Raw genomic sequence first — 24,998 nt, 5'->3', positions numbered from 1 at the left:
CCACGGTATTAAAGCTTTATCTCTGGATTACCACTAAATATAGACACTTGGGTTAAATCCAGCGCAAAGTCCATGCCATGTACGTCCTCTGTTTGTTTCCTTGTATTGCATAATGCCACGCTCAGCACGGTATTAAAATTAGAGTGATGCAGCAGCCACCGTACACAGACATTTTAGTTTGGAAAGAGTGAGCAAATAACTGTATGTATGCAGGTATGCATGTCTGCAAGGCCTGCACTTATCTGTGTCAAGATTACAGAGATCCCTTGGTACACACAACTTCAAAAAAATCTGCTCTATATTTAGCTTATGAAGGATTTCTGACTCCTCGATTCAGCTTTCAAAGCCTTTCTTAGATTCGTTATTCTTGATGATGTGTTTTGATGAAACGTTGTCACAGCATCAGCAAATACCTTTGAAAGCCGGCAGTTTCTGCAGCTCCCTGTTGTTGCTCAAGCTGAAGCGAGAGGAGCTCTGTCTCTTGTCCTTTTTGACAGGCGTCTGGGAACCTGGCTGCTTCCCCTTTAGCAGCTGAGTGGTGGGAGGAACACTGTTGCTAGTCTTCCTGTTAGAGCTCTGCGAAAGCAAGAAAAAAAAAAACATTAGTGACAATGAGGTAAGGCAAGCATATGTGGTGCACAGAGTACAATAACATCTTTGGAGATCTGATAAGACCATGTGCATGTCGCCACCAGCAAGTGTCTTCCATTATATAACTAAATACACCACTGCACTTGTGAGCAGAAACAGTGTAAGTTAAGTACATTCATCTAAGAGAGAAAAAAACATTATGGCACTTCTATCCACCCATTAAGCCACCCAGCTGAGACTCACAAGACTTAAAAAGCCCAGCAGACATCTGCAGGGCTGGGTACTATTCTGATATGGGCTTAAATGAATGTGGCAGGTTCCTTGCAACTGGTCCCACCTGTCTGCAGGGATCCATTCATCCTCACACACACCTGATGTCCCACAGCTTACATCATGAGATGCAGCTGTGGAGCTGTGTCCGTCTGAGTCACCAGGGAGTCATTACCACTCATTTAAGACTGGCCACAGTCTGCAGCATATGAAAGATGTACAGCTTAGGAGCCAGTCATCTAACAACCTGTCTAGTAAAGAGGGAAATAAGCTGAGCTGACCTCTTAAATGAACTAGACTACATTATTGTGTAATCTAATGATTGAATTAACTATTCTTCTTGTCAACACATTTAGACACAGGAGGGACATCTGTCATTTCAGCTTTGATTTTTGAATAAACTGCTTTAATGAAGCTCACTGCTTTGCTTGTTACAGAGACAACAAATGAAACCCTTCTTTAATTTTGAAGTTTATCTCCAACTTCAAACACTTACAAAGTATATGGGACAAAAGGAAGGGAGGGAGGTTGGGGGATAACAACAACAGCTTGCAGCCAGGCGTTCTCAATTTGACACAGGCTTGGTGCAATGGCACATCTGCCACATGTCTGCCAACACAGCAACAGCAGCAATCATGCTGGCTGCCATCACTCGCTGTCATCCAGCAAGAGACTGACACCTCGGTTAGAAAAGCAGAAACACATTTACAAAGTGTTCAGTGGAGAAATATGTTTCAAACTTCTTCATAAGTCTTTGGTTCAAACACAATGAGAAAATGTGCTCTGGATCAACCTAACACTGTTGTCTTTCACAAGTTATGGTGCGGTGAATATCTTTCAGCTCCACAACTGACAAGCATGCATTTTCATACAGCTTGTAATTTTACAGCCACTGAAGCAGGTGGTGAATAGGCCAAAACTATAAATATAAAATGTCTAAGGGAGAGGACCTTATCCTGGTGGCTGTAAAATGAATCTATGAATGTATTTGACTGATAGAGAAAACACTCCAATTCCCTAAGGAATAAAGTTTAAATTCCCCGTAGAGCAAAAACATAAATTTGTCCATAAACCAGATATGTTGGAATATTGTTGCTGTAAACACGCAACAGGGTATGTACAAAAAATACAACATCAAATTTAATACTTTTAAAGACCTTTTTAAAGACCCTCGTACATCTTAAGTCTCACTTCTTCACTTTCTAACCTGTTACATTAACAACGCAGCAACGTATGTAGGTATTTCCTACTGTAGGCTGTAAAAAAGGCTTTCTTGTGAAAATTTTGAGATTACACTATAAGAAAAAACTGATACCATCCATAAGGTAGCTGAATGGAAAGTTTTTTTATTTAAGCAGTATAAAAGTAGTTATACCACACTCTAGAAGTACCTATTTACAAGTTTTGCACTACAATTCCAGCTAAAAAGTAGAACAGCATACCTTGAGGTTTGAAGGAAAAAAAGAAGGTATAATTGCCCAATACAGGGTAATTACTATACACTTTTATTCTGATTTTAAGCAGTTTAAAGCCTAAAACCTCTTTAGATTACTATAAATAAAACAAGCAACCAAATTTAAGAAGTTATAGTCTTGCATTTAAGAATATTCAACACTTTTTAAAAGCCTTAATTTTGACTAAACTGATGTATCAACTTTTAATATTTTTTACACCCTATGTGAACACACTGAAAACTATGTGTGACTGAATTTTGGATTTGGACTGTTACAAACTTTGTCATCACCTTCAGTCAAGGTTCTGTGGGGTGAGGCAAAATATAACAGTGATGCATGTCATGTGAGCTGTAAATGGATTATCCCATACCCCTATGTCTGTATCTTAATAGGAAAGTAGAACTCTGCCAAATTCCAGGTCTTGCCTAGTGTGGGGTGAATTTGCCCAGTCTATAAGCCACAGTGGTTGAAGGGTTGTTAAATGTAATGAGATGAGACCATGGGTGCAGGCTAACTGCTGGAGTGGTTGTTTCAGTGTCACTTAAAGCCAGTGCAGCAGAAACGTACATCTTTACCTGCTGAAAAGGTACCAAACATATATTCTGTAGACTAGGATGATTAGAAGATGGGGGCTGTGGCTGTGTCTCTTTCAAAGCAGCAGTCCCTGCTCTCTGCGAGCATCAAAATTTTCAAGCTCAGTTTAGGTCCAAAAGACACATCTTATTCCCACCAAGTTTGTAAAAATAAAAGTCTCCTCTTCTTATTTTTATACAACACTTTCATTTTCAACTGCAACAACAGGAAACTGAGTGCATTCAACAGCACCTTGACAACTCCAGCGTATACGAATGCAAGAGAAATTTGAATTCATATCACAGAAAAAATATTAGGAGAGCTGAAGTCTTTGAAAGAAAGATGAGAAATTAAAACTCACTCTTCTAAAGACAAAACTATCTGCCTGTCATGACAGGAATTGTGGCTCTCTTGGCTCAAACAAAGAGCTGAGGTCCAGTGGAGCAGGCAGATGAGTCCTCCATTCAGGATGCTTCAGTGTAATCAACCTACACACCTACAAGATCCTCAAGCAGATATTACTTCATTTTTATGATTTAAAACTTAATTTTATATAGTTACATTTTCATTACTGATATTCATCCTGGTGTTTAAAAAACAGCCTTCTGTCATACAACAAACCTAAAATACAGACATTTTTATCACTTGACAAAGACTGTAACAATGTTGAAATATTTTACATAAATATTTGATCATATTTAGATATGGTTGATGTAAAAATATTCACCCAAATCTGTTTTTTTAACACATTAACAATATATTAGAGTAGTGGAAAGCCACAAGAATAGTTTTTGAAACCATAGTGTGCATTTGGTCTCACTGGTAACTTCACATTTACCTCTTACACACGCATAATAAAAAAAAACATCACACAGTGCATGACCATGAAGTGAAATAATGTATGCTATGACTCATGCTAGCTGCCTTTGCTGCTGTTACCAGACCAAAACAATGTCTTATGCCTGGGTCACACAGTACTGCAACGCAGCCTTGGTAGGCAACACTAAAGCAATAATATACATCAGCCTTTTTGGACAGTCTTGCTGTGCTCTGACAGTGAATTGTGTAGTAAGACTACACTGTTCTCTACAGTTTTAAATTAAAGGCAAACTCAACATGAGCAGATAGGGAAGCAGATCTCTAGCAGGTGGCTGCTGACACACTGAAGACTTTGCAGCACAGTGAGCTGAAGCAATTCAGTGAGGCAATGGCCACAGACTGCTCAGAGATGCAGGTTGTCTCTTGGATAGGACGGTGCCAAGTGTACAGAAAGCAGTTTTGGCCTTTTCAGGTGTGAGTGACCTTATCCAGATGTTAAGGAGGCTAGACGGACCATGTTAGCAGTGTCCCAGAACAGACCAGTCGACTGGAGAGAGCATCAGTTAGGGCTGGAACAAAATTTCAATACAGCAAAAAGTTGTCCTGACACAAATAGTGAATTGCTGGTGCTAAATACTATAGTTATATTTTTTTTAAATATGAAACTCTAGCTAGATTTTTTCTGAAAATGTTGACCGCTGAATGACTTATAACAGTGGCAACTAACATGATTGAGAGTATGAATAGAAGTTACCAGGCCAAAGAAGTTTTCAGTAAGATAATGTTTGACAGCAGTAAAAAGAAGTTCAGAGAAGACATGTGACTAAAGATCAGACTGGCACAAAATTTCAATGAATACATAAAAATAAATTAAGTTTCCATTTTAAAGGTAGTCTGTGTTCTGAAGCTAATGAGACATTGCGTATAGTTATATGACTGTCTAGCAAAACATCTACAATAGTAATACCTGCATAACTGCTGATTTATGATATAATCGCAATTGTGCGCCACTTATTGTGTACTTTATCCACTATCTCCCACACACAGACGATACTCGGCAGGCCGAACAGGCATAACATCCATCCTTTCAATGAAATTCAAACATAATCATTGTTTTGTGCATGCATGAGAGAGTGAAAGAGGATCAATTGGTGTGCTCCTCTTGTTAACACACTGCTTGAGGTGTGACGTCAATAGTCAAGACTAAAGCTTCTTATGCCAATGTTTTAATATTTTCCTGCAGCTGTTCTTGCCCTTTCTCCCCTGTGCTGCCAATACTATTATGCACTCTTACTCTAGGATGGCTTTCACAGTATGTGACATTATCAACACGCCTCACATCGGTTTTAATTTTGTCAACTTAAACTATGACAAAAATGTTAGTCAACTACCTTTTGTCCCATGAAGAAGACTAAACTAAGACTAGCTAAAAATAGATATTTGGTGATTTAAATTGATGAAACATAAGTTAAGTTTTCACCACAGGGACTATAATGTTAGTGCTGAACTGTCAGACATTCAAAATCCATGTCCTGTGGGTGTAATTGGTAAAATCTTGTGCTGTCAAGATTAGTCACACTAATTGCCATTAATCAAGAACCATATTAGTGGACTTTTTAAATTGTAATTAACCACATGATTTATTGTCACTTTCATCCCACTTTGGTTAGGCCACTACAGCATCTCCCTGCAGAAAGAGTGATGGAAAATAGTAATCCACTGCTCCTTAATGTCTCATTTCACTTTAAAAACTCACAGGCAGCTCAGTGGACAAGTCTAAAGTCATCTGCACCTAGTGATATTACACATTTACTTTTTAACTGTCCCCTTATCTCCTTTTCAATCCAAAACAGTTTCCTTTTTCCGTGGTTTGACTTCATTTTAGTGATGCACGATAAGTATTTTTTTGAGCCGACACTGATAACCGATAATTTCCTACTTCTGATGGCCGATAACCGATAATAAATGATCATTTTTTTCAATTGTGTGATTTTAAAAATAAGTTTATTCCATGTATTTATGCACATCTGGGGGTAAGAAAGGGTTAATATGTAGTGAGCAAAGATTTTTATAACTAATTTGAACTGGCATTATCCCATTTCCCCTTGGAATAAAGTCTTGACAAGTGGTCAAATCTGACATTTCAATTAACTAAACAAGGATTCAGCTGACTCATGTCAAATCAGACATAAAAATGATAACAGGCTGTCATGCTTAACAAATGGAGATGTTTGGGTGTCTCTTTTTTGTTTTTGCTGCATAAGTCAGAAATAGAGCTGATGTTTCACATAAAGATTAAAAATATGCACTGACATAAGTCATATCAGAGATAGGTTAAGAATGTAAAGTCCACCGTGGTCTGTAACTTCTGTTCCTAACATCGATCAGACTGAATGAAAGCACATCACATAGAGCAGGCAGATATACATCTATGAAAGCAGCGGTGGATCAGGAGACTTTCAGAATGATTTGTCATTATTAGCATTGCCCTTTGGCTCTGGCGAACTTTCTGCAGTTTCCAGTTTCAGTCAGCACTCTGCCTCATCTAAACCTTTGTCTAGGTCCTAATGCCCGCAGCTAACGCTAGCGGCTACTGCTGCTTCGTTTTAACATCGTTAGGATGATGACTTTAAGTGACTTTAAAGACCAGTCGAAGACTTCTTTCCACTCTTCAGGACCTTTGCAGGGCAAATTCTACACACACTGTCATGTTATCCTCCCAGTAAATACTGAATAACTTCGTGGTGTTGTTAGCTCTTAGCACAGAGGCCGCTTCTCTTCTTCTCTGGTGGTTAACAGCGGGTCGTGTACTGCGGCGCCACCTACTGTTTCAGAATGTGTAGTCTCATGAGAAAGAAAACAAACGCCTTTGTTATCGGTAGATTTTATCGGTTAATATTTTATTATCGGCAAAATTAAAATATGTAAAATATATGCGTTATCGGCCGATAATTTATCGGTGCCGATAATTATCGTGCATCCCTAACCTATTTTACAATCTCCATCGACCTAAAAAAGCATGTCTCTACCCAAACAGAGAGTTGATTACCCTTTGTAGAAGGATCCAAAAAGATCCAAAATTACACAAAAACAGTGTAAACGCAAAATGGTAAAATTTAAAAATACGATAAATAAATAAATAATGATGAACAACAGAAAGGCTGAGGTTAATTGCAATTAAAAATTTATATCTTTCAACATGTCTAGTGAAAGGAGATTGGGTAGTGAGCATCAAGGTATGTCAGTGTTTTCTTTAGTAAATTCTAGAGTGATTAAAGTAATTATATTGCAGCATAATAGGTAGGAATGCATGATGTTGGATTTTACCAACTATCTGATATGCCGATATTTACAGATTCATTTTAGCCAATACCGATATTTGAATGTTTTACATACTAAAAATTCAGTCCTTTGAACACAATTAAAGGTTTGACAATGAAAAAAGAAACAAACTTCTTTTCTTAAAACACACTCAAAAGTTCAAAGAATGAGGATGAATAAAAAAAAAAAAGATCTCAACTTCCATAGGTCTGTTGGTCCAGCCTAAAACTCCACTAATTTATTAGTATATATGGTCAAGTTTTACAGTCGATATATGCTGTTATTCACAGCCAAAATATTGAATGTAAATATCTGCCAAATTTTGACATCTGCAGATACCAATATTTGTCTTTTTTAAGCAAATATCTGCCGATATCAGAACGATAGTATCGTGCATCCCTAATAATAGCATTCAGTATTTTTTACAATAAATCAATTAGTTCAAAGAAAACAATATTTTGATTCAAAGCAAAGACTAAAATGTAAGGACTTTTCGTTGACTAAAACTTGACTAAGATGTTTTTTTGTGAGTTTTTGTCAACCAAAAATTGACTAAAACAAGAGTGAACATTACTTAAATCTGACAAAAACTACAGGACATTTTAATCAAAAGACTAAAACCACATTCTTAATAGTTGCCAAAATTAACACTGCTTCACAAATGTAGATCTCCTCTTGTGGTACTGAAATACCGGTAAAACATTTCAGAGCATGAGTTATCTAGCAAAACATCTCTAACCTACTACTGATGATGAAAGGAAATAAAGCTGCATAAGGAGGCGTGGCCGAGTAAGACAGGAGAGGTGCAGGCATTTGAACATTTCATACATGTCCATCTGCGTGGATAAATTCCTCAAGAAGAGAAAGAAAGTTGTGTCACAACCTCCCCATGCCAACTCCCCTGCCCCGGTACAGTGTAATTCTGCAGGAAATGCAAGTATCATATATTGAGCTGCCCTAACATTTCCTCCCCAAGTATTGGTAATTGCTAAGTTCACTTGCTGAATATAGCTTAAGTAGTGAAGAACCTTTACTCTAAATTTCTCCTCAACCATGTCTACGGGGCCTTTGATATATCAGGGGCATCTGTGATGAGCATTGTTCAATAATGCAGCTTACATATTAGCCATACAGTTACAACTTTTCAGCATTTGAGAACTTTAATGTCTTTTCTTATCCTGTAAGTTAAAGTTCAAGCTTTTCATATATACATCCCCATATAGATGCAAATGAATCTATGGGTAGCTGACTGCTAACTGGGGCTCCATCTGTTCAGCCCAGTGTTTCCCTTCTAAATGTAAATGCATTGCACATGTCCAATAAAATTGCCTCTTATTTACTGTGTTTCAGGCAGAGTTTTGCCATGTCTGCTGAAACATGTTATCCTTAAAAACATAGACTTAACATAAAACCCACCTAAAAAAATTCCATTTCCCCCTCAGGGGATTAAAAAAGTAATTCTCTCCGGATTACAGGTGGGTTGTAAAGCAGTGCAGAAGGATTGCCAGCATTTTTATAGATTCTCTGTATTGTATATTTTGACTTCATATGGACAACTATAAGTAACAGCCTTAAAAACAATCAAGATTGTAAGTTATGATGTAATGAAGGCTCTTCATTTTCCTATTTTATAAACAGAGAATGGCAAGTAAACAGCACAAACCTTGAAAAAACTGATAGTGCACCTCCCATACTCGATGTCATCTACAGGAATTTAGCACCAGATTCTCAACAAACAGCTGCTTGAGTCATAAGAAGGAGAACTACGATTCAGGTGCAACCCAATCGAATGCAGCACAAAACTGCAATACTGAAAAATGCAAATCCTTGATCAGAGGCCTTTGATATATCAGGGGCATCTGTGATGAGCAGAGGCCTGATAGACATGAGGTTCTACATAAGTGGACTCTCAACTAAGAAAGTACATCATATGCCTCATCTTGCATTTCCTTTCAAAAACTATGTCGGGATTAAGCAGCTAAAAGTTAAGACAGTGCAAGGTACGTTAACATATTTGACGAAGACACATAACATATTTGGCTAATATTCAGTGACGCTTTTCAATTTTAATCAAGCTTGATACAGTTTCAATCAAAATCGGAATAGCTCTGATCAAGAGGCCGAAAATAGATTATTTTAACAATACAATCTGTTTTGTAATTTGCTGGAAACTTACACCCATGATGTCTAAACCAAGCAACCATATGACCTTTAACTTCACATGATACTTTTCACCTACTATGTTAGTCACTGCAGATGTGCCACCTCCTTTTTTGTATCTTACATTTTACAAACATACAGGTCCATCCACTGATTTAGTACTGATTTGTGCAAAGTCATACAGGCTCAGGATCACAACATTTAAGTGTTATACATCCTGAAAGTTAACAAAATTTTTGTACTGTCTTCCAAAAAAAAATAACTCTTGGTGGGTTGGTGTTTGTGTGTCTCACCCTGAGTTGTTTTTTTTTTTTTTTTAAATTCTGATATCACACCTTCTACCTTATCGCATCTGAGGATTTTATGCACATATCCCACTCTAAATCACTGCTATGGACAATTCACGGGTGGAGCTCTGATATTCCTTTCACTGATAATGAAGTTTACTGTAATAACATAAAGGATGTAATGTCAGGGGCATCTGAACAACTTACAATCTTCCAGAAAGTTTTTTTTCAAGTGTCCAGTGTTAGCCTACCTCATGCTCTGTATTCTCTTGTCCTCCACTCTTGCTCACTTTGCCAGATTTAGGGGACTCCTGCAAAAAAGCAAATTTTAAAAACTTTATTCAGCCAGACAGAACCAGATGGGAAGGCTGACAACATACCCAGGCAGTCTATCAATGAATGCTGCCATGCAAAAAAATATCCTTGCTAAATATAGCACGCCTGCCCACCCAGTCTCACACTCCTGTTTGAATACATTGCTAAGTCTGATGCTAGCCAGCTAACGTTACTTCACACGACCCCGGCTTTCAGCTTTAAAAATATACAAAGTGCCAGCGTTAATGCTTAAAAGTGCACACATGTTATCAAGGAAAACATACGCACTCATAGTATACTGATGAAGTGTACTTTTATGTAAGTACGCTTTATTTTAAGAAGGCAGCAAAACGTTCAAGAGGCTAACATGTTGGCAGGATAGCGGCTAGCTGATGATTGCTGCTACCGTTAACAGTCAATGTGATGGGATATCGCGTTGATTGCTAAATGTCTTCTTAGGAAGCCGGTTTATCTATAAACGCACAAAATTTTAACCCAGTGCAAACTTCAAGTCCATCGACTATAACATATTGACAACTCTTCAACTTACCTTATCCTTTTTTGATTTATTCGGCATTTTACAACCGTTGCCGCCCTTGCTCCCCTCTCGGATACTCCACAACCAAAACCTTGACAACTCTCAGGGCACCACAGCGCAGAGCGGTTCAGCCCGTCCTCGCCCCGTGATTGGCTGTAGGAGGTCAGCTGACCTTAACGTCATAGACTGATACCCCTACTACAGCTAGGGAAAGGGAGCCTCCTACTGGCGAAAGGCACACATATGCCACTACTGGAGCCCATAAATTGATATGTACTGTACCTTTCCTTTTCAGTTTGTTTTTTTGTGTTTCTGACGTTCAGCCTTTTTCTTACAAAATTAAAAAAAAAAAAAAGGAGTAAAGCACTTCGACTTGCTACAGGTAAAAATTCTGCTCGATAAAAAACTTGCCTTTGCCTTACAAAGAGTATAAAATAAATATATGTAATATTTTATCTCAAATCCCCTTAAACCCTTTCTTAAAACTGAGTGATCTTCTTTAAGTGTCCATCATGTTATAAAGCTAACTTTGTCAATGTTATGGCAAAACTGGAAAAAAAATAGAATACTTTTATTCTCATTGCACATTGTAGAATATAATTTGCTGTTCTTCTCTACAAACAAGAACATATAAAAAGAATAGCAAATTTATATAGAAAAAGTTTTTTAAAAAGCCTATTGCATTCATTGCAATCTACAATGCACTTGTATTAAAAAGAAAGAAAAACAAGGTTGAACAAAAACAAAAAAGTTGCAAATGGGTGAGTCATATTGCACCAGAGGCATTGTAAAAAATGATAAGATCTGCACATTTAAAGTAACCATGTTGCACCTGATGCACAATTAAAAAAATAAAATAAAATAAAATACACATAACATTTTATGTACACACATGCTCACAGGGCCAGATGTGAGACCTGGTTATACCTGTGGGTCTGGCGGTAGAAACTGTAATTAATGCATATATTTATACATAATTATCTAAAGTTTATTTTATTTATTTTTATTTAACCTTTATTTAACCAGGAGAACAAAACTCATTGAGATTAAAAATCTCTTTTTCAAGAGTGTCCTGGCCAAGATAGCAGCAGCACAGATAAAGTTACAGACAAACAACGAATTAACATACAAGTAAAATGTCTAATAACAGCACACTGAAAGAGAAAGCAGCAACAAATTGTTAAAGTTGTAAAGTGTTGTTAAAGTTATGGAGAATAGTAATCATTTCAATTGTCCTAGTTTCAATTTTCCTCTGGCAGGCAAAAACAGCGTTTTCTAGAACATGTTAAAAGCTTTTCATGTCCTTGTAACTTCAACAGCAGGCAGTGTTATACACTGCCATCTACTGGACACTTGAAAAGCATTAGTATCCAGAATGTTAACCAATGAAAAAATCTATCTCAAGAAACAGATCTGTTTTTTAATGATAGGCTGTCTTTAAAACATAGATAGTCTTAAATAATAGGTCAATAAGGTTTTCACATGAAAAGCTGATTTTATTTTTTGGAATGCAATGTTTGTGGAAACCACAATTGTTCTTAATGTATGCCTGAATACTTCAATGTGTTGTCACACACTCTTGGCAGGGAAATCCACTAAAGAGTAGTAATAGCCATTGTTTACATTTTCACTGATACATCCACCTCACAAGACAAAATCTCAGTTGTGAAAAGGCTCCACCTGCATGATATATTCCTTCTCACTATGGCAGCAGTCCAGCACTATTCATTCACTATTGTCATTGAATTGATATTTTTTTCTGATGTTCACCTTGTGTTTGCCAACTCCTTTCCCTTAAACTATAATGTAATTTTCCTATCCTGTTTACATATACATTATTGATCTTTTTCTGCTGCAAATCTCTACAATGGTGAGAATTATTTACAAAAAATAATAGATGACATACAATATTCAGTAATTCAAATTATGCATGTATGTAATACGCTTTAACTTCTAGTCTCGTCATACTATTTAGACCTTGTCATATTTCTTTAACAAGATGCATTTAGAATTTATTTGTAGTAAACTTAGTAAAAAAAAACAGGGAATAAATAAGACTTGACTTCTTAACATGGCAAATCTTTATTTTAATGGGCCTTACCCATCTCAAATAACAGTATCAATTTTTATGTATTTACGATCGAAGCAGTAACACTCATACAACATTGGAATGTCAATAAATACAAAAACAAATGTATTAATAATAAACTCGAGATACAAAAAGTGACAACTGAAAAAGTACAGCTCTAAAAGGAATGAATCTGGTGTACAGTATGGTCAGTTCAAGGGGAACTTAGGGAATCTGGTTTCAAAAAAGAGGGATGACAGAGGAACTTTCCAGTTTCATTTACAACATATAACTTTAACTTTGTACAATATTACTTTTGATTGCTAGCAGGTGACATAAAGGACTAGTCCACCTCCTCCATCCTGGATGTGTCATCATCGTCTCCCTCAAGAGGAGGCATGTCTTCAGTGGGAGCAGAGGTGGTGTCATCTGATGTCATATCATCTTCATCAATACCTTTAGGAGAAGATAATAAGAGTCAGTTACATCTTTTAGAAGAGATTAGTGTCTCTGTAATACTGAATTAAAATCTGTGAGAAAAAGCTATAAAATGGGGTAGTTTTACCAGCAAATTAGACTGCTCATTTGTTACTGTTGCCAAGTTCTGAGTGATGTAACTTTAAGGCAATTTTACACAGATTTATTAATAAAGTATGGAATTTTCTTGTTTCCCTTTCACTTATTTTGTATTCCCCATTATTAATTCAAAATCATGTTATCTGTAGACCTTACATACAAAAGCAGTTCACAGATTATCTTATTAATAAGCAAAGCTCGAGTATAATAATGTCACTATAGCTCTATGAACACGGATTCTCACCTAGACCAAGCTTGATCATTCTGTAGATGCGATTGGAGTGAGTCTGTGGGTCATCCAAGGTGAACCCAGATGACAGCAAGGCTGTCTCAAAGAGCAAGATGACCAGATCCTTCACTGACTTGTCGTTCTTGTCAGCCTCTGCCTTTTGCCTCAGGGTCTCCATGATGGGGTGATCAGGGTTGATCTCAAGATGTTTTTTAGCAGCCATGTAACCCATGGTGGAGTTGTCCCTCAAGGCCTGGGCCTTCATGATCCTCTCCATGTTTGCCGTCCAGCCGTAGGTGCTGGTGACAATGCAGCATGGGGAGGAAACAAGGCGGTTGGAAACTGTGACCTGTGGAAATACATTAGAATTAATAAAATCATCTATGATAACCTTGAGAAAACACACATATAGAAACTTCTAGGGTTGTTTCAATTCTCTTTTTAAAATCTGCACACCTTTTCCACTTTCTTCTCCAGAATGTCCTTCATGATCTTGCAGAGATTCTCAAACTGAGCCTTTTTCTCTTCCTGCTTCTTCTTCTCATCCTCATCCTCAGGCAGCTCCAGACCCTCCTTGGTCACAGACACAAGGTTCTTACCCTCGAACTCTTTCAGCTGCTGGACGCAGTACTCATCAATGGGTTCGATCATGTAGATAACTTCAAGTCCAGCTTTGCGAAGGCGCTCAACAAAGGCAGAGTTTGCCACCTGGTCTTTGGTCTCACCTGAAATGCATAAAAAGAAATATTGTCACAATGTTTTCTTGTCTTTTTTTTTAATTTCACAAGACTAACTGTTAACTTACTTTAAAATGATTTTTAAATTAGTTTATCGTTACCTGTGATGTAGTAGATATGTTTCTGGTTGTCCTTCATGCGTGTTACATAGTCCTTCAGAGAAACCATCTCATCTCCAGAGGCTGAGGTGTAGTATCGCAGCAGCTCAGACAGCTTCTTCCTGTTCTGAGAGTCTTCATGGATGCCAAGCTAAAAGACAGACAGAACACTATGTCTCAAACAGCGCACATCAACCTAAACATCAAAAAAAAAGGAGTAGAAAAATACATAGCTCACACTCCCTTATCTATAAGCAAATCCCACAAAGACTGGTATTGGCTTAAAAATGCCTAACTATCTATGAGGGAAGTGCTCCTACTTAAACAGAGAACAAGACCCGCACAAGCAGCTTAACTTTGAAACAATATGGCCAAAGAATCCGACAGATGGCTATTATGTTAAAAGGGTTAAGGAACAAGCAAACATTAAATCAAAGGAAAACTTAAGTCTACTGCTAAGTATTCAAACACAGAATGGGAAAAACCAAATTGATACCATGGCATCAAAATTACAACAGACACTGTGCAAGTCAAGACAATCTTACCTTGATGTTCTTGGAGAACTGCTCATAGTATTTTTTATAGTTGTCCTTGTCCTCAGAAAGCTCAGTAAACAGTTCCAGGCACTTCTTGACAAGGTTCTTGCGGATCACCTTCAGGATCTTGCTCTGCTGCAGCATCTCTCTGGAGATGTTCAGGGGCAGATCCTCTGAGTCCACGACACCCTTGATGAAATCTGATGGGAGGGATAACAAACTGCTAAGCAATACATTCTTACCTATGAGATAATATAAGTTTGCTTTTTTGTGTTTTAATTTATGAATTGATTATTTGATTCTTGAAAAAATTGTGTGAGCAGTTAAAGCCACATTTGCTGTGTTACTCACTGAGGTACTCTGGGATGAGCTCATCACAGTTGTCCATGATGAAGACTCTGCGCACGTACAGCTTGATGTTGTTCTTCTTTTTCTTGTTCTCAAAGAGGTCAAAGGGAGCGCGTCGAGGCACGAAGAGCAGTGCACGAAACTCTAGCTGACCCTCTACTGAAAAGTGCTGCAAGGAAATGGATGACTTTGGTCAGTAATAACATCTGCTATTAAATTTGGGAAGACCAATTATTGGGTTGGTTATTAAATGATGATACACTTGCACATTGTTTTTATCTATATCATGTTTTATGATTCAAGCTCATTAAAAAAACAGCATATTGAATGACTACTTCAAGAGAAAAATTATTTTACTTACATCGGAGACCAATAAAAAAAAAAATGCTGCTTTATTGTGACTGATTGAATAAACCTAGCTTATTCACCTAGACTTTATTTTTAAAGAACAAGTACCTGATTGAAATATACATCCCAATGTCAAAACATAGAGAGGTCCAACCGATATGGATTTTGGGGACCGTTGCCAATATCGATATTGGGGAATAAAAAAACTCAGATAACCGATTTATGAGCAGATTAAACATTTACATGAAAAAAATTAGATTAATAACTAAAATAAATACTTGCCTCTGATTCCTTAAATATAGTTCAAATACATTTTACAAAGATAAAAATTGAAGGCAGAACATTTTTTTTTATAAAAAAATAACTCATGACAAAATGCTGTGCAAAAATGCAGTCACCTCAAAGATATAGAAATATTGTTAATGAAGTGGTCAGTGAGTGTTTTTGCAAAAGACAAATTAATTAACATGTTCAGTTAAAAGGCCAGTGAATAAGCAGCGTCATAAAAGTCCCTGATTAAATGAAATGCGCCTCTGATGTCCTCTAAACATGCATTCACATTTTCTCTCCTCTGTCTTTCTGAGCTGTTAAGTCATTATGACTCAAACTCCGATCAGATCTATCTGGCAGATGAGACCAGAACCGATTACTGTTTTTTTTTTTTTTGTTTTTTTTTGGATTGGCTTTAATTGGTCAATTAAATCAGTCTGCCAATTTATCGGTCAGGCCCTTATATATAATTCTTGTACTTTGATATGAAGAAGACTATAATCTTTTCACAGTAATAAAATGCACCTTAAATGGAAAATAAAGGTATTCCAGAGTTTGTAAAAAACTTCTCAAGAGTTTTTACCTTGACGGCCAGGTGGTCCTCCCAGTCATTGGTGAGACTTTTGTAAAACTCTCCGTATTCCTCATTAGTGATGTCATCAGGGTTACGGGTCCACAGTGGTTTAGTTTTGTTCAGCTCTTCCTGGTCAATGTACTTCTCCTTGATCTTCTTCTTCTTCTTCTTTTTGTCTCCCTTGTCATGGTTGTGCTCATCATCTGACCCAACATCCTCGATTTCAGGCTTGTCCTCATCTTTCTCCTCTTCTTCATCCTTATCCTTGTCTTTCTCCTTTTCCTCCTCCTCAGCCTCATCGTCACTCACCTCCTTGTCACGCTCCTTCTCCACCTGAACAAGGATAAATCAATGGCTCAGTCAGTGGTCATGATTTTTGAATCACTATAACAAGTTCATAAGGCAATGTACATAAGTGCTTACAAAGAGTGTGATGGGATATCCAATAAACTGGGAATGCTTTTTTACGATCTCTTTGATCCTTCGCTCCTCCAGGTATTCTGTCTGGTCTTCTTTTAGGTGCAAGATCACCTTTGTGCCACGCCCCATTGGATCAGCTATAATGAGGGAAAGATAAAGACAAATTACAGTTATAAAAAACCCTGATGTGGATATTCCTCAAAATACTTAACACTACTTTAACCCTACACTACAGTCTGTACTTACTATTGTCTACTTTAACTGTAAATGAGCCTCCAGCTGAAGATTCCCAGGCATACTGCTCGTCATCATTGTGCTTGGTGACCACGGTTACCTTCTCAGCTACCAAATAGGCAGAGTAGAAACCAACACCAAACTGACCAATCATGGAGATGTCGGCTCCAGCCTGCAGTGCCTCCATGAAAGCCTTAGTACCAGACTTCGCGATTGTGCCCAGGTTGTTGATCAGGTCAGCTTTGGTCATGCCAATGCCTGTGTCGATCAGGGTCAGGGTGCGTTCTTCTTTGTTGGGCCTGATTTCAATGTTGAGATCCTTGCCAGAGTCAAGTTTTGAAGGGTCTGTGAGACTCTCATAGCGGATTTTGTCAAGGGCCTGAGGGTAAAACAATAGTATTAATAAGTGTTTTCAAAGAAATTAAATTATGTTCTTTTTATTATCCAAAATCATTCTATTAAAACCTTAGACATGATTAAAGGATCAGACATTACACTGATTCTTTGACTTACATCTGAGGAGTTGGAGATGAGCTCTCTAAGGAAAATCTCTTTGTTGGAATAGAAAGTATTGATGATCAGGGACATCAGCTGAGCAATCTCAGCCTGGAATGCAAAGGTCTCAGCCTCCTCCTCCATTGGTTGATCGTGTAGTTCAGGCATCTAAGGAGAGGTGACAAACAAAAATAAGCTTTTAGCATGTGCTCACATGATGACTTGCACTCACTCACTAAATTAATGCAACCCCTGCAGCACAGCGAGTCACAACACTGTCACATTTACAACAAGCACAGTCAATCACCCTCTGGTGATATGCGAGCAATCAACACCTTACAGAACATGAGTCACGATAACTATAAAACAGAGGTCTTAAATGTCAAGACATTATCTCTGAAACATTTATACATTGTACAATGCTTTGTGTTTGTCAATTTATACTGTAACTGTAGCTCTTTATCCTGATGGTAGATGTTTCCATATGCCTTTATCTTACTTCTTAATTCTTTGGAGTTACTATATTTGGAGATTAAAAAAATTATGAAATGATTTAAATCTAGCCGGCTTTCTGCACAGACTTGAGCACAACATTTGTAAATATCTGCAACCTGCAGAAGAAAGTGTCCGCCAGGTTACTCTAGCATCAAGCATCTCAGTAGCTCCAGAACTAGACTGATCTCCTTTAACAGTTTGTATGTATTACTCCAAGTGCTGTTATCAAAGCACAAATTAATGCCTACACAGTTAATGCCTGTTGTCTCTAAAAGCAGCATGGTGTGCATCAGTAATGACAGGTTTATGTGTGAGCATGTGCAACTAGTGCAGACAGGTGGCATGACAGATGGTCTAGCTTTTCTAACTGCTCCACCTGTCTATAATCCCTCTTGTCTGCCTCTGCCTATGTGAGTTATATGAAGTAAAAAAAAAGTTTTTGTTTTTCCTTATGTTTATGTAACTTTGGGTAAATAAGTGTGTTTCATTAAGACGTAAGGGATCTTTTTAAAATGCCTTTCTGGGCAAAAATAGCTGCAGTCCTTGTAGATTAAAAGGAGAGGGTGAAAGTCATTAAAATTATGAAATTATACATGTGTTTATAGACAGCGAATAGACTGCACTTCAATGTAAATACATTCAGGGCCAATGGATATTAAGCACCAGTTTTCACAACCTAGACCTAAAGAAAGAGATAGAAAAGTCAGTGGTTAAACAATAGTTCTACCCACCAACGCTGATAAATAATAACTCTTCATAACATATGATTACCCTTTCTTATTGCAATTATCATGACTGGTTATTGGTTGATTTGAGAATAGCACGTGGCTAGAATTACATATCAGCACTGCAGACTCCACCTTGTGGTTTCCCAGACGAAATACACGTTTCTAGAAGGTACCAGAAGGCGAACTGAATTGTCGAGCAGTTTCCATAGGAAGGAATGAGTCCTCCCTAAAAACCATCTAAGGACAGGAGGCTCTGTGAGCGTGAATGATCGAGATATACTTAAGTGATCATGCTCTATTTGTTTGTGAGGGTGTTACGTCAACATGTGCTACCTTAGATAAAATTGTCCCACACGATAGCAGAGGCCATCCGTATCCCCATTCAGAAACAAAGATAATTAATTCACAACTCACCCTATTTTTTAAGCATGGGGAGACAGTTTTGACAAGAAAACTCTCCTTGCTGAATTTACACTGTAAGTAAACGAGAAGCATATGTTAATTAAGCAATGATATTAATTATTACCATTAAAGAATCATGCTCCCAGTACTGCACAGAGCTGCATGGTTTCACATTTCGATCAGTAGCATTATTTGATATAATACCTGAAGAGAACGGCTGAATGAGAATATCTTACTAAGGTTAATTCAATTGTATTAATCCTTGTTAATGTAATTCCTACATAACAGGTGCAGCATGAATGGCTCATGTGGCTGCTGTCTCCAAGCTTAAGTAACGCAAAGATGATGTGGAATTGTTACAATGAAAATGGAAAAAGTTTCGACGTGTAAACTAAGCACGGATAAGGCGGAGATAACACTTTGGCACGACGGTTAAAAATCTTAACGTTTAAATTTCCTACAAAAGGCAGACCTATCGTTAATCCAATGCCATAATCTGATTAGAACACAATGTATATAATAAGATTACAATCAGGCAGCCATGGATGAAATCTTCACATTTGTACCAAAAGATAACAGAAAATTGTAATAATCTTTTCATTGCATATAATATCGACGAAAGTCTATGCTACATAACAGTTAAGCTAGTACAAGCTAACATTTAAGCGTGAAAGTCAAAGTGTGTTATGTTATACTTTCTCAGTTGACAGTATAATTCTAACAGTGTAATTAAAAATCAATATGACCGCTATTTACCTTGGTCCTCCGGTTATGAATAACTCCGCCGAGGAATGTGAATAAATGGCACACAGTCCAGTCAGTCAGAGAGGTTCAGCCGTGTAGGTTTTGTACCCTCTCAGACTGTTCGAGAAATCCTTAGCTGAGCTTCCAGAACCGTCTGGAATCTTCCTCGCAACGGTTCTGTAGAGAACGCTGACAGGCCAAAGTCGACTGTCAATCATTTGCGTAATTACGCCTGCATCTATTCTACCGTATTCTACACTGAAGGAGGCGGGACTTAGGGCGGGCAGAATGAGCCGGGTGGAGGCCAGTGAGCGGAAGTAGACTGGAATGAATCAAGCATCGCTAACTGAAAATTCCAGAACATTGAAAGGGGCAAATACAACTAAGTTTGAAAGCGAAAGTAACTTCAGATGCCTTTAAAAAATAAATTTAAAGGCTATCATTTTTTGGACAAACAAATTGATGAAGTTCTAAAGAGACAGAAAGCAAGACGAGTAGGTTTATTTCTAAACAAATTTTTATTAAAAATTTGAAAGCATGTCATAAAAATTGTTACAGTAACAAAAAGAGTCACAAACTACATCCAAAGTGACTTTATATTACTCTTACTATGTGTCAGTAGTTTATACAAGCAGCGGATGTAATGTAGGCTAGGCCACACTGTGGCTTATGTAAATTCCATTTAACTTTTATTGACTGTACTGCTATGAAATGAGCTTTATGTGAAACTGAAATGACTTTATGAATAAATGAGGTAATTTACAAAAATAAAAATTAAGAATGAAAAAAGAAGCATCTAGAAAGTAGTTTAGTCAACTTCCTCCATTCTTGATGTGTCATCATCTCCTTCCAAGACTGGCATGTCTTCATCAGCAGGCTGAATAAGGTCTTCTACTGCAGAATCATCGTCATCAATGCCTGAACATGAGAAAAAAATGTCATTAGCAAAAAAAAAAAAAAAAGTCACATTTTTAAGCATAATAAACTAATACAAAATAATGCCATTTAAAATAAATATTTACCGAGACCAAGCTTGATCATTCTGTAGATGCGGTTGGCGTGTGTCTGTGGGTCCTCCAGTGTGAATCCCGAAGATAGCAAGGCGGTCTCAAAAAGGAGGATGACCAAGTCTTTAACAGCCTTGTCGTTTTTGTCAGCCTCTGCCTTATCCCTCAGGGTCTCAACAATGGGATGCAGTGGGTTGATCTCAAGGTGTTTCTTAGCTGTCATGTAGCCCATGGTGGAGTTATCTCTGAGGGCCTGAGACTTCATGATCCTCTCCATGTTTGCAGTCCAGCCGTAGGTGCTGGTGACGATGCAGCATGGGGAGGAGACAAGGCGGTTGGAGACTGTGACCTGTGGAAATACATTACCATTAATAGAGCCACCAAGCTGTTGGAAACTACAGTCTGTCAATAGTGATATTAAGGTATCATTGTGATGATCAAGAAAGTGAAATCGTATTTACATACAAATAACATCAGATGGCTTTCCTGCTCTTACCTTTTCAATTTTCTTGTCGAGGATGTCCTTCATGATCTTGCAAAGGTTTTCAAATTTAGTTTTGAGCTCCTCCTGCTTCTTCTTCTCATCCTCATCCTCAGGCAGCTCCAGACCCTCCTTGGTCACTGACACCAGGTTCTTGCCATCATACTCCTTCAGCTGCTGGACGCAGTACTCATCGATGGGCTCGATCATGTAAATGACCTCAAGTCCAGCTTTGCGAAGACGTTCAACAAAGGCAGAGTTTGCCACCTGGTCTTTGGTCTCACCTAAGAAAGGTTAGTAGATTGATTAGTAAATTAATGTTACCACTAAATAACTTCTCAAAAAGAATACAAATTAAGTTGAGTAGCCAACCTGTGATATAGTAGATATGTTTCTGGTTCTCCTTCATGCGTGAAACATAGTCCTTCAGGGAAACCATCTCATCACCAGAGGCAGAGGTGTAGTAGCGCAGCAAGTCAGAGAGCTTCTTCCTATTCTGAGAGTCTTCGTGGATACCAAGCTATACATGAAAATACATTAAACATTAAGCAAGTAAGAAATACCTTTTCTATCTAGAGTAAAAAACAAAATTGACTCATTGTCTACCTTGATGTTCTTGGAGAACTGCTCATATAACTTCTTGTAGTTGTCCTTGTCCTCAGAAAGCTCAGTAAACAGTTCAAGGCACTTCTTGACCAGGTTCTTGCGGATCACCTTCAGGATCTTGCTCTGCTGCAGCATCTCTCTGGAGATGTTCAGAGGCAGATCCTCAGAGTCCACAACACCCTTGATGAAATCTGAAGAGAGAGGATAAAGTTAAAAACACAATCCTACAAATGAGAATGATTTAGAATTTTGAACTGTTAATGTTGTGTTACTTACTGAGGTACTCTGGGATGAGTTCCTCACAGTTGTCCATGATGAAGACTCTGCGCACGTACAGCTTGATGTTGTTTCTCTTTTTCTTGTTTTCAAAGAGGTCAAATGCAGCTCTTCTGGGTATAAACAGCAAGGCACGGAATTCCAGCTGACCCTCCACAGAGAAATGCTGGGGACACAAGAACGACATTAGAAATCATAAACTCCAAAACTAAGAAGTTTCAAAGAAGTATGCTCATAGCTCTTACCTTGACAGCCAGGTGGTCCTCCCAGTCATTGGTGAGACTCTTGTAAAACTCTCCATACTCTTCATTTGTGATGTCATCAGGGTTACGGGTCCAGATTGGCTTAGTCTTGTTTAGCTCCTGGGCATCGATGTACTTCTCCTTGACCTTCTTCTTCCTCTTGTTCTTACCATCCTTTGAATCTTCATCCTCGTCAGAGCCCACGTCCTCAATCTTGGGTTTGTCTGTGTTCTCAGCAGCCTCCTTCTCAACTTCCTCTACCTTCTCGCCCTCATCCAGGTCAACTTCCTTCTCCCTTGTCTTTTCCACCTTGAATACATGAAAGAGGGGTTGGTTTACGAGTCCTACTGATCGAAGCATCATTGCCTATGGTGAAGTTAAAAGGAAATGTCATTGCTAGAGGAACTTACATATAGTGTAATAGGGTAGCCGATGAACTGTGAGTGCTTCTTCACAACTTCCTTGATGCGCTTCTCCTCACAATATTCTGTCTGATCCTCTTTGAGATGAAGGATCACCTTTGTTCCTCTGCCAATGGACTCTCCTAAAAACAGCAATGAAAAAAGCCATTAGATCAGTTTGACCAAAATAATTTTATGGAGAATTATATCCATGTTGGCAATCAAACTTACCGGTATCTGGTCTGACTGTAAATGAGCCTCCAGCTGCAGACTCCCATATGTATTGCTCGTCATCATTGTGCTTAGTAATGACTGTCACCTTCTCAGCTACCAGGTAGGCAGAGTAGAAACCGACACCAAACTGACCAATCATGGAGATGTCAGCTCCAGCCTGCAGTGCTTCCATGAAAGCCTTAGTGCCAGACTTGGCGATTGTGCCCAGGTTGTTGATCAGGTCAGCTTTGGTCATGCCAATGCCTGTGTCGATCAGGGTCAGGGTGCGAGAGACAAGGTCAGGCTTGATTTCAATCTTCAGGTCCTTGCAGGATTCAAGTCTGCTGGGGTCTGTCAGGCTTTCATATCTGATTTTGTCCAAGGCCTGTGAGGAAGAGATAATAGTGATGTGTGTACATCAGCAAAGATAACCTATTAGGGTTGTTATAACACCAGATTTTGTTTTGAATTACATAAAATGTGGGCAAACTCATGCATACTCTCTAAGGATGCTTTCACACTGTAAGCCTTAAAACTCAATTCAGTTTTTTTTGCTTGGATCCGATTTTTCCTGTTTGTCTGTTTACATAACTTTTTAAAAATGGCCCCAATCAGATGCCTTTATTCACTTCAGTGAATTCACATACGAAAGTGAGAAGAATTTGAGAATTTGAGAAGATCAGATTTAGTGTGACTTGGGCTGTTCAAACTGTCGTGAAAAAATCAGATTGGAAAAAAAATGTATTCACGTCACTTTGGCCTGCAGTGTGAACGCAGCCTGGCAAAGTTTCAGTACCTAACATCAGAAAGTGCTCTTTTTCTTTCAGCACCCTTTGGTTAAACACATGGCTTATGATTTTAAATGATACCAGAGCTTTGGTAATTTTCAAGACTATTGATCATTAAGATATCAGACTGTATTATTTCAAAGCTTCAAAACCTTTGCACAGCTTTACAGCCTATTTTAAAAAGGATCACTAAGTAATGAAGCGCTTTCCATTCTTACATCTGAAGAGTTGGAGATGAGCTCTCTAAGGAAGATCTCTTTGTTTGAGTAGAAGGTGTTGATAATGAGGGACATAAGCTGAGCAATCTCAGCCTGGAAAGCGAAGGTCTCCACTTCCTCCTCCATAACGTGTCCAGCATTCTCAGGCATCTAAGGGAAAGCACATATTTATTTTATTAAAATCTTATTCTGCACGAGTAGCTTAAACATGCTTGATTGTTCTAGCATTAAAATGTAATATTTCTTATTTCTATATCAGATTTAAATTGCATTGGTTACTATAGAAAACCTTCCTCCTGTCTTGTAAAAGCCAGCCTCATGGCTTGAGGAGGTTAGCTTTTGCTAATGGTGGATGAACACATGTTCCTTCTGTCAATCAGGCCCTTGCCATTTGGTGACTGGGTGGAGTTGGGATGCTTGCCCCAACCCCCGAACGCTTTTGCATGTGTCATTTAACGCCTTGATGTTATAAAAAATAGCAGCTGGAATATCAAAGATGTGAGACACACTAAATCTAAGTAGCATTAGCCTTTTTTTTAATCTGAGGTAATCTGTAGTAGCATATTTTACTACCTTATACATTGGTGGTTAAAACAGGTCATATAAACGTACATAATAAAAATATTCAGTTGCATTTAGAACTGGCTAGGCTACTAGATGTTTTGGGCAGGGTTTTTTTTTGTACCTATATGTGGAACTGCTATAGCTGTTCTTTGTGCCAACCAGTCTCTCTGCCACTCCGCCATTACTTTTACACTCAGGGTCACCCAGCTTACCATGTGCTCCTTAACCCACTGCTTATTGTAAGAAAGCCTTTCTACAAGTCTTTTTGAAATAACTGATATCAAATAGTTTAATCAAGCATGTTTTTTTAAAAGTAGCTGTGCACCTTTTTCAGCAGTGCAATTCCTCTTTTATTACATGTTTTATCATGTTTGTTCAGCCAAAATTGCCAAACCCCCCCCAAAAATATAACTGTCATAGGATTTTGGGTGTCCTACCTTGATTTCAATCTGTTTCTAGAGTTGCTTCTTGAAGATAGTAGTCAAATGTATCCCTGGGGTTGTCTCCTCCTCTTGAATTGTGTGCTTCACCGCTGTTGCTGTGAGCAGTTAGTCTCAAGTGAGTAACTTTTG

At 38.1% G+C, this 24,998-nt stretch overlaps 3 protein-coding genes across 8 annotated transcripts in view; all 3 read right to left on the bottom strand.

Moving 5' to 3' along the window:
• The window catches only part of ppp2r5cb (protein phosphatase 2, regulatory subunit B', gamma b), a 53,682-nt gene extending 43,233 nt beyond the window's left edge, over positions 1–10,449 (bottom strand). For all 5 annotated transcript variants that reach the window (XR_005992842.1, XR_005992843.1, XM_041805240.1 and 2 more), the window contains exons 1-3: positions 10,341–10,449; positions 9,727–9,786; positions 414–576 (exon numbers count right to left, since the gene is read on the bottom strand). Coding sequence is in view for 3 of the 5 variants with exons in the window: in XM_041805240.1 (XP_041661174.1) it covers positions 414–576; positions 9,727–9,786; positions 10,341–10,367 (250 nt within the window). In the remaining 2 variants the exon portion in view is untranslated. The remainder of the gene's footprint in view (positions 1–413; positions 577–9,726; positions 9,787–10,340) is intronic.
• Positions 10,450–11,520: 1,071 nt separating this feature from the next.
• On the bottom strand, positions 11,521–19,790 carry hsp90aa1.2 (heat shock protein 90, alpha (cytosolic), class A member 1, tandem duplicate 2). 2 transcript variants are annotated; one of them, XM_041805298.1, is made up of 12 exons: positions 19,643–19,779; positions 18,899–18,958; positions 17,280–17,429; positions 16,779–17,145; positions 16,536–16,669; positions 16,122–16,445; positions 14,924–15,089; positions 14,582–14,772; positions 14,040–14,187; positions 13,658–13,926; positions 13,217–13,550; positions 11,521–12,852 (listed from the first exon to the last, which is right to left on the bottom strand). In XM_041805298.1, the coding sequence occupies exons 3-12, from the start codon at positions 17,427–17,429 to the stop codon at positions 12,740–12,742; spliced, it is 2,196 nt and encodes a 731-aa protein (XP_041661232.1). In that variant the 5' UTR covers positions 18,899–18,958; positions 19,643–19,779; the 3' UTR covers positions 11,521–12,739. The 2 variants fall into 2 exon arrangements, with proteins under 2 accessions (XP_041661232.1, XP_041661233.1); XM_041805299.1 differs by lacking the exon at positions 18,899–18,958 and having other exon boundaries at positions 19,643–19,790.
• Positions 19,791–20,353: 563 nt separating this feature from the next.
• Positions 20,354–24,998, bottom strand: hsp90aa1.1 (heat shock protein 90, alpha (cytosolic), class A member 1, tandem duplicate 1). Its single transcript, XM_041805300.1, has 11 exons — positions 24,864–24,998; positions 23,863–24,012; positions 22,875–23,241; positions 22,653–22,786; positions 22,246–22,551; positions 22,001–22,166; positions 21,725–21,915; positions 21,491–21,638; positions 21,134–21,402; positions 20,653–20,986; positions 20,354–20,548 (listed from the first exon to the last, which is right to left on the bottom strand). The coding sequence occupies exons 2-11, from the start codon at positions 24,010–24,012 to the stop codon at positions 20,439–20,441; spliced, it is 2,175 nt and encodes a 724-aa protein (XP_041661234.1). The 5' UTR covers positions 24,864–24,998; the 3' UTR covers positions 20,354–20,438.

This window comes from Cheilinus undulatus, linkage group 14 (assembly GCF_018320785.1).
Source record: "Cheilinus undulatus linkage group 14, ASM1832078v1, whole genome shotgun sequence".
Lineage (NCBI taxonomy): Eukaryota > Metazoa > Chordata > Actinopteri > Labriformes > Labridae > Cheilinus > Cheilinus undulatus.
Note: the sequence above shows the minus strand (reverse complement) of the source record. Positions and strands in the feature narration are given on the sequence as shown.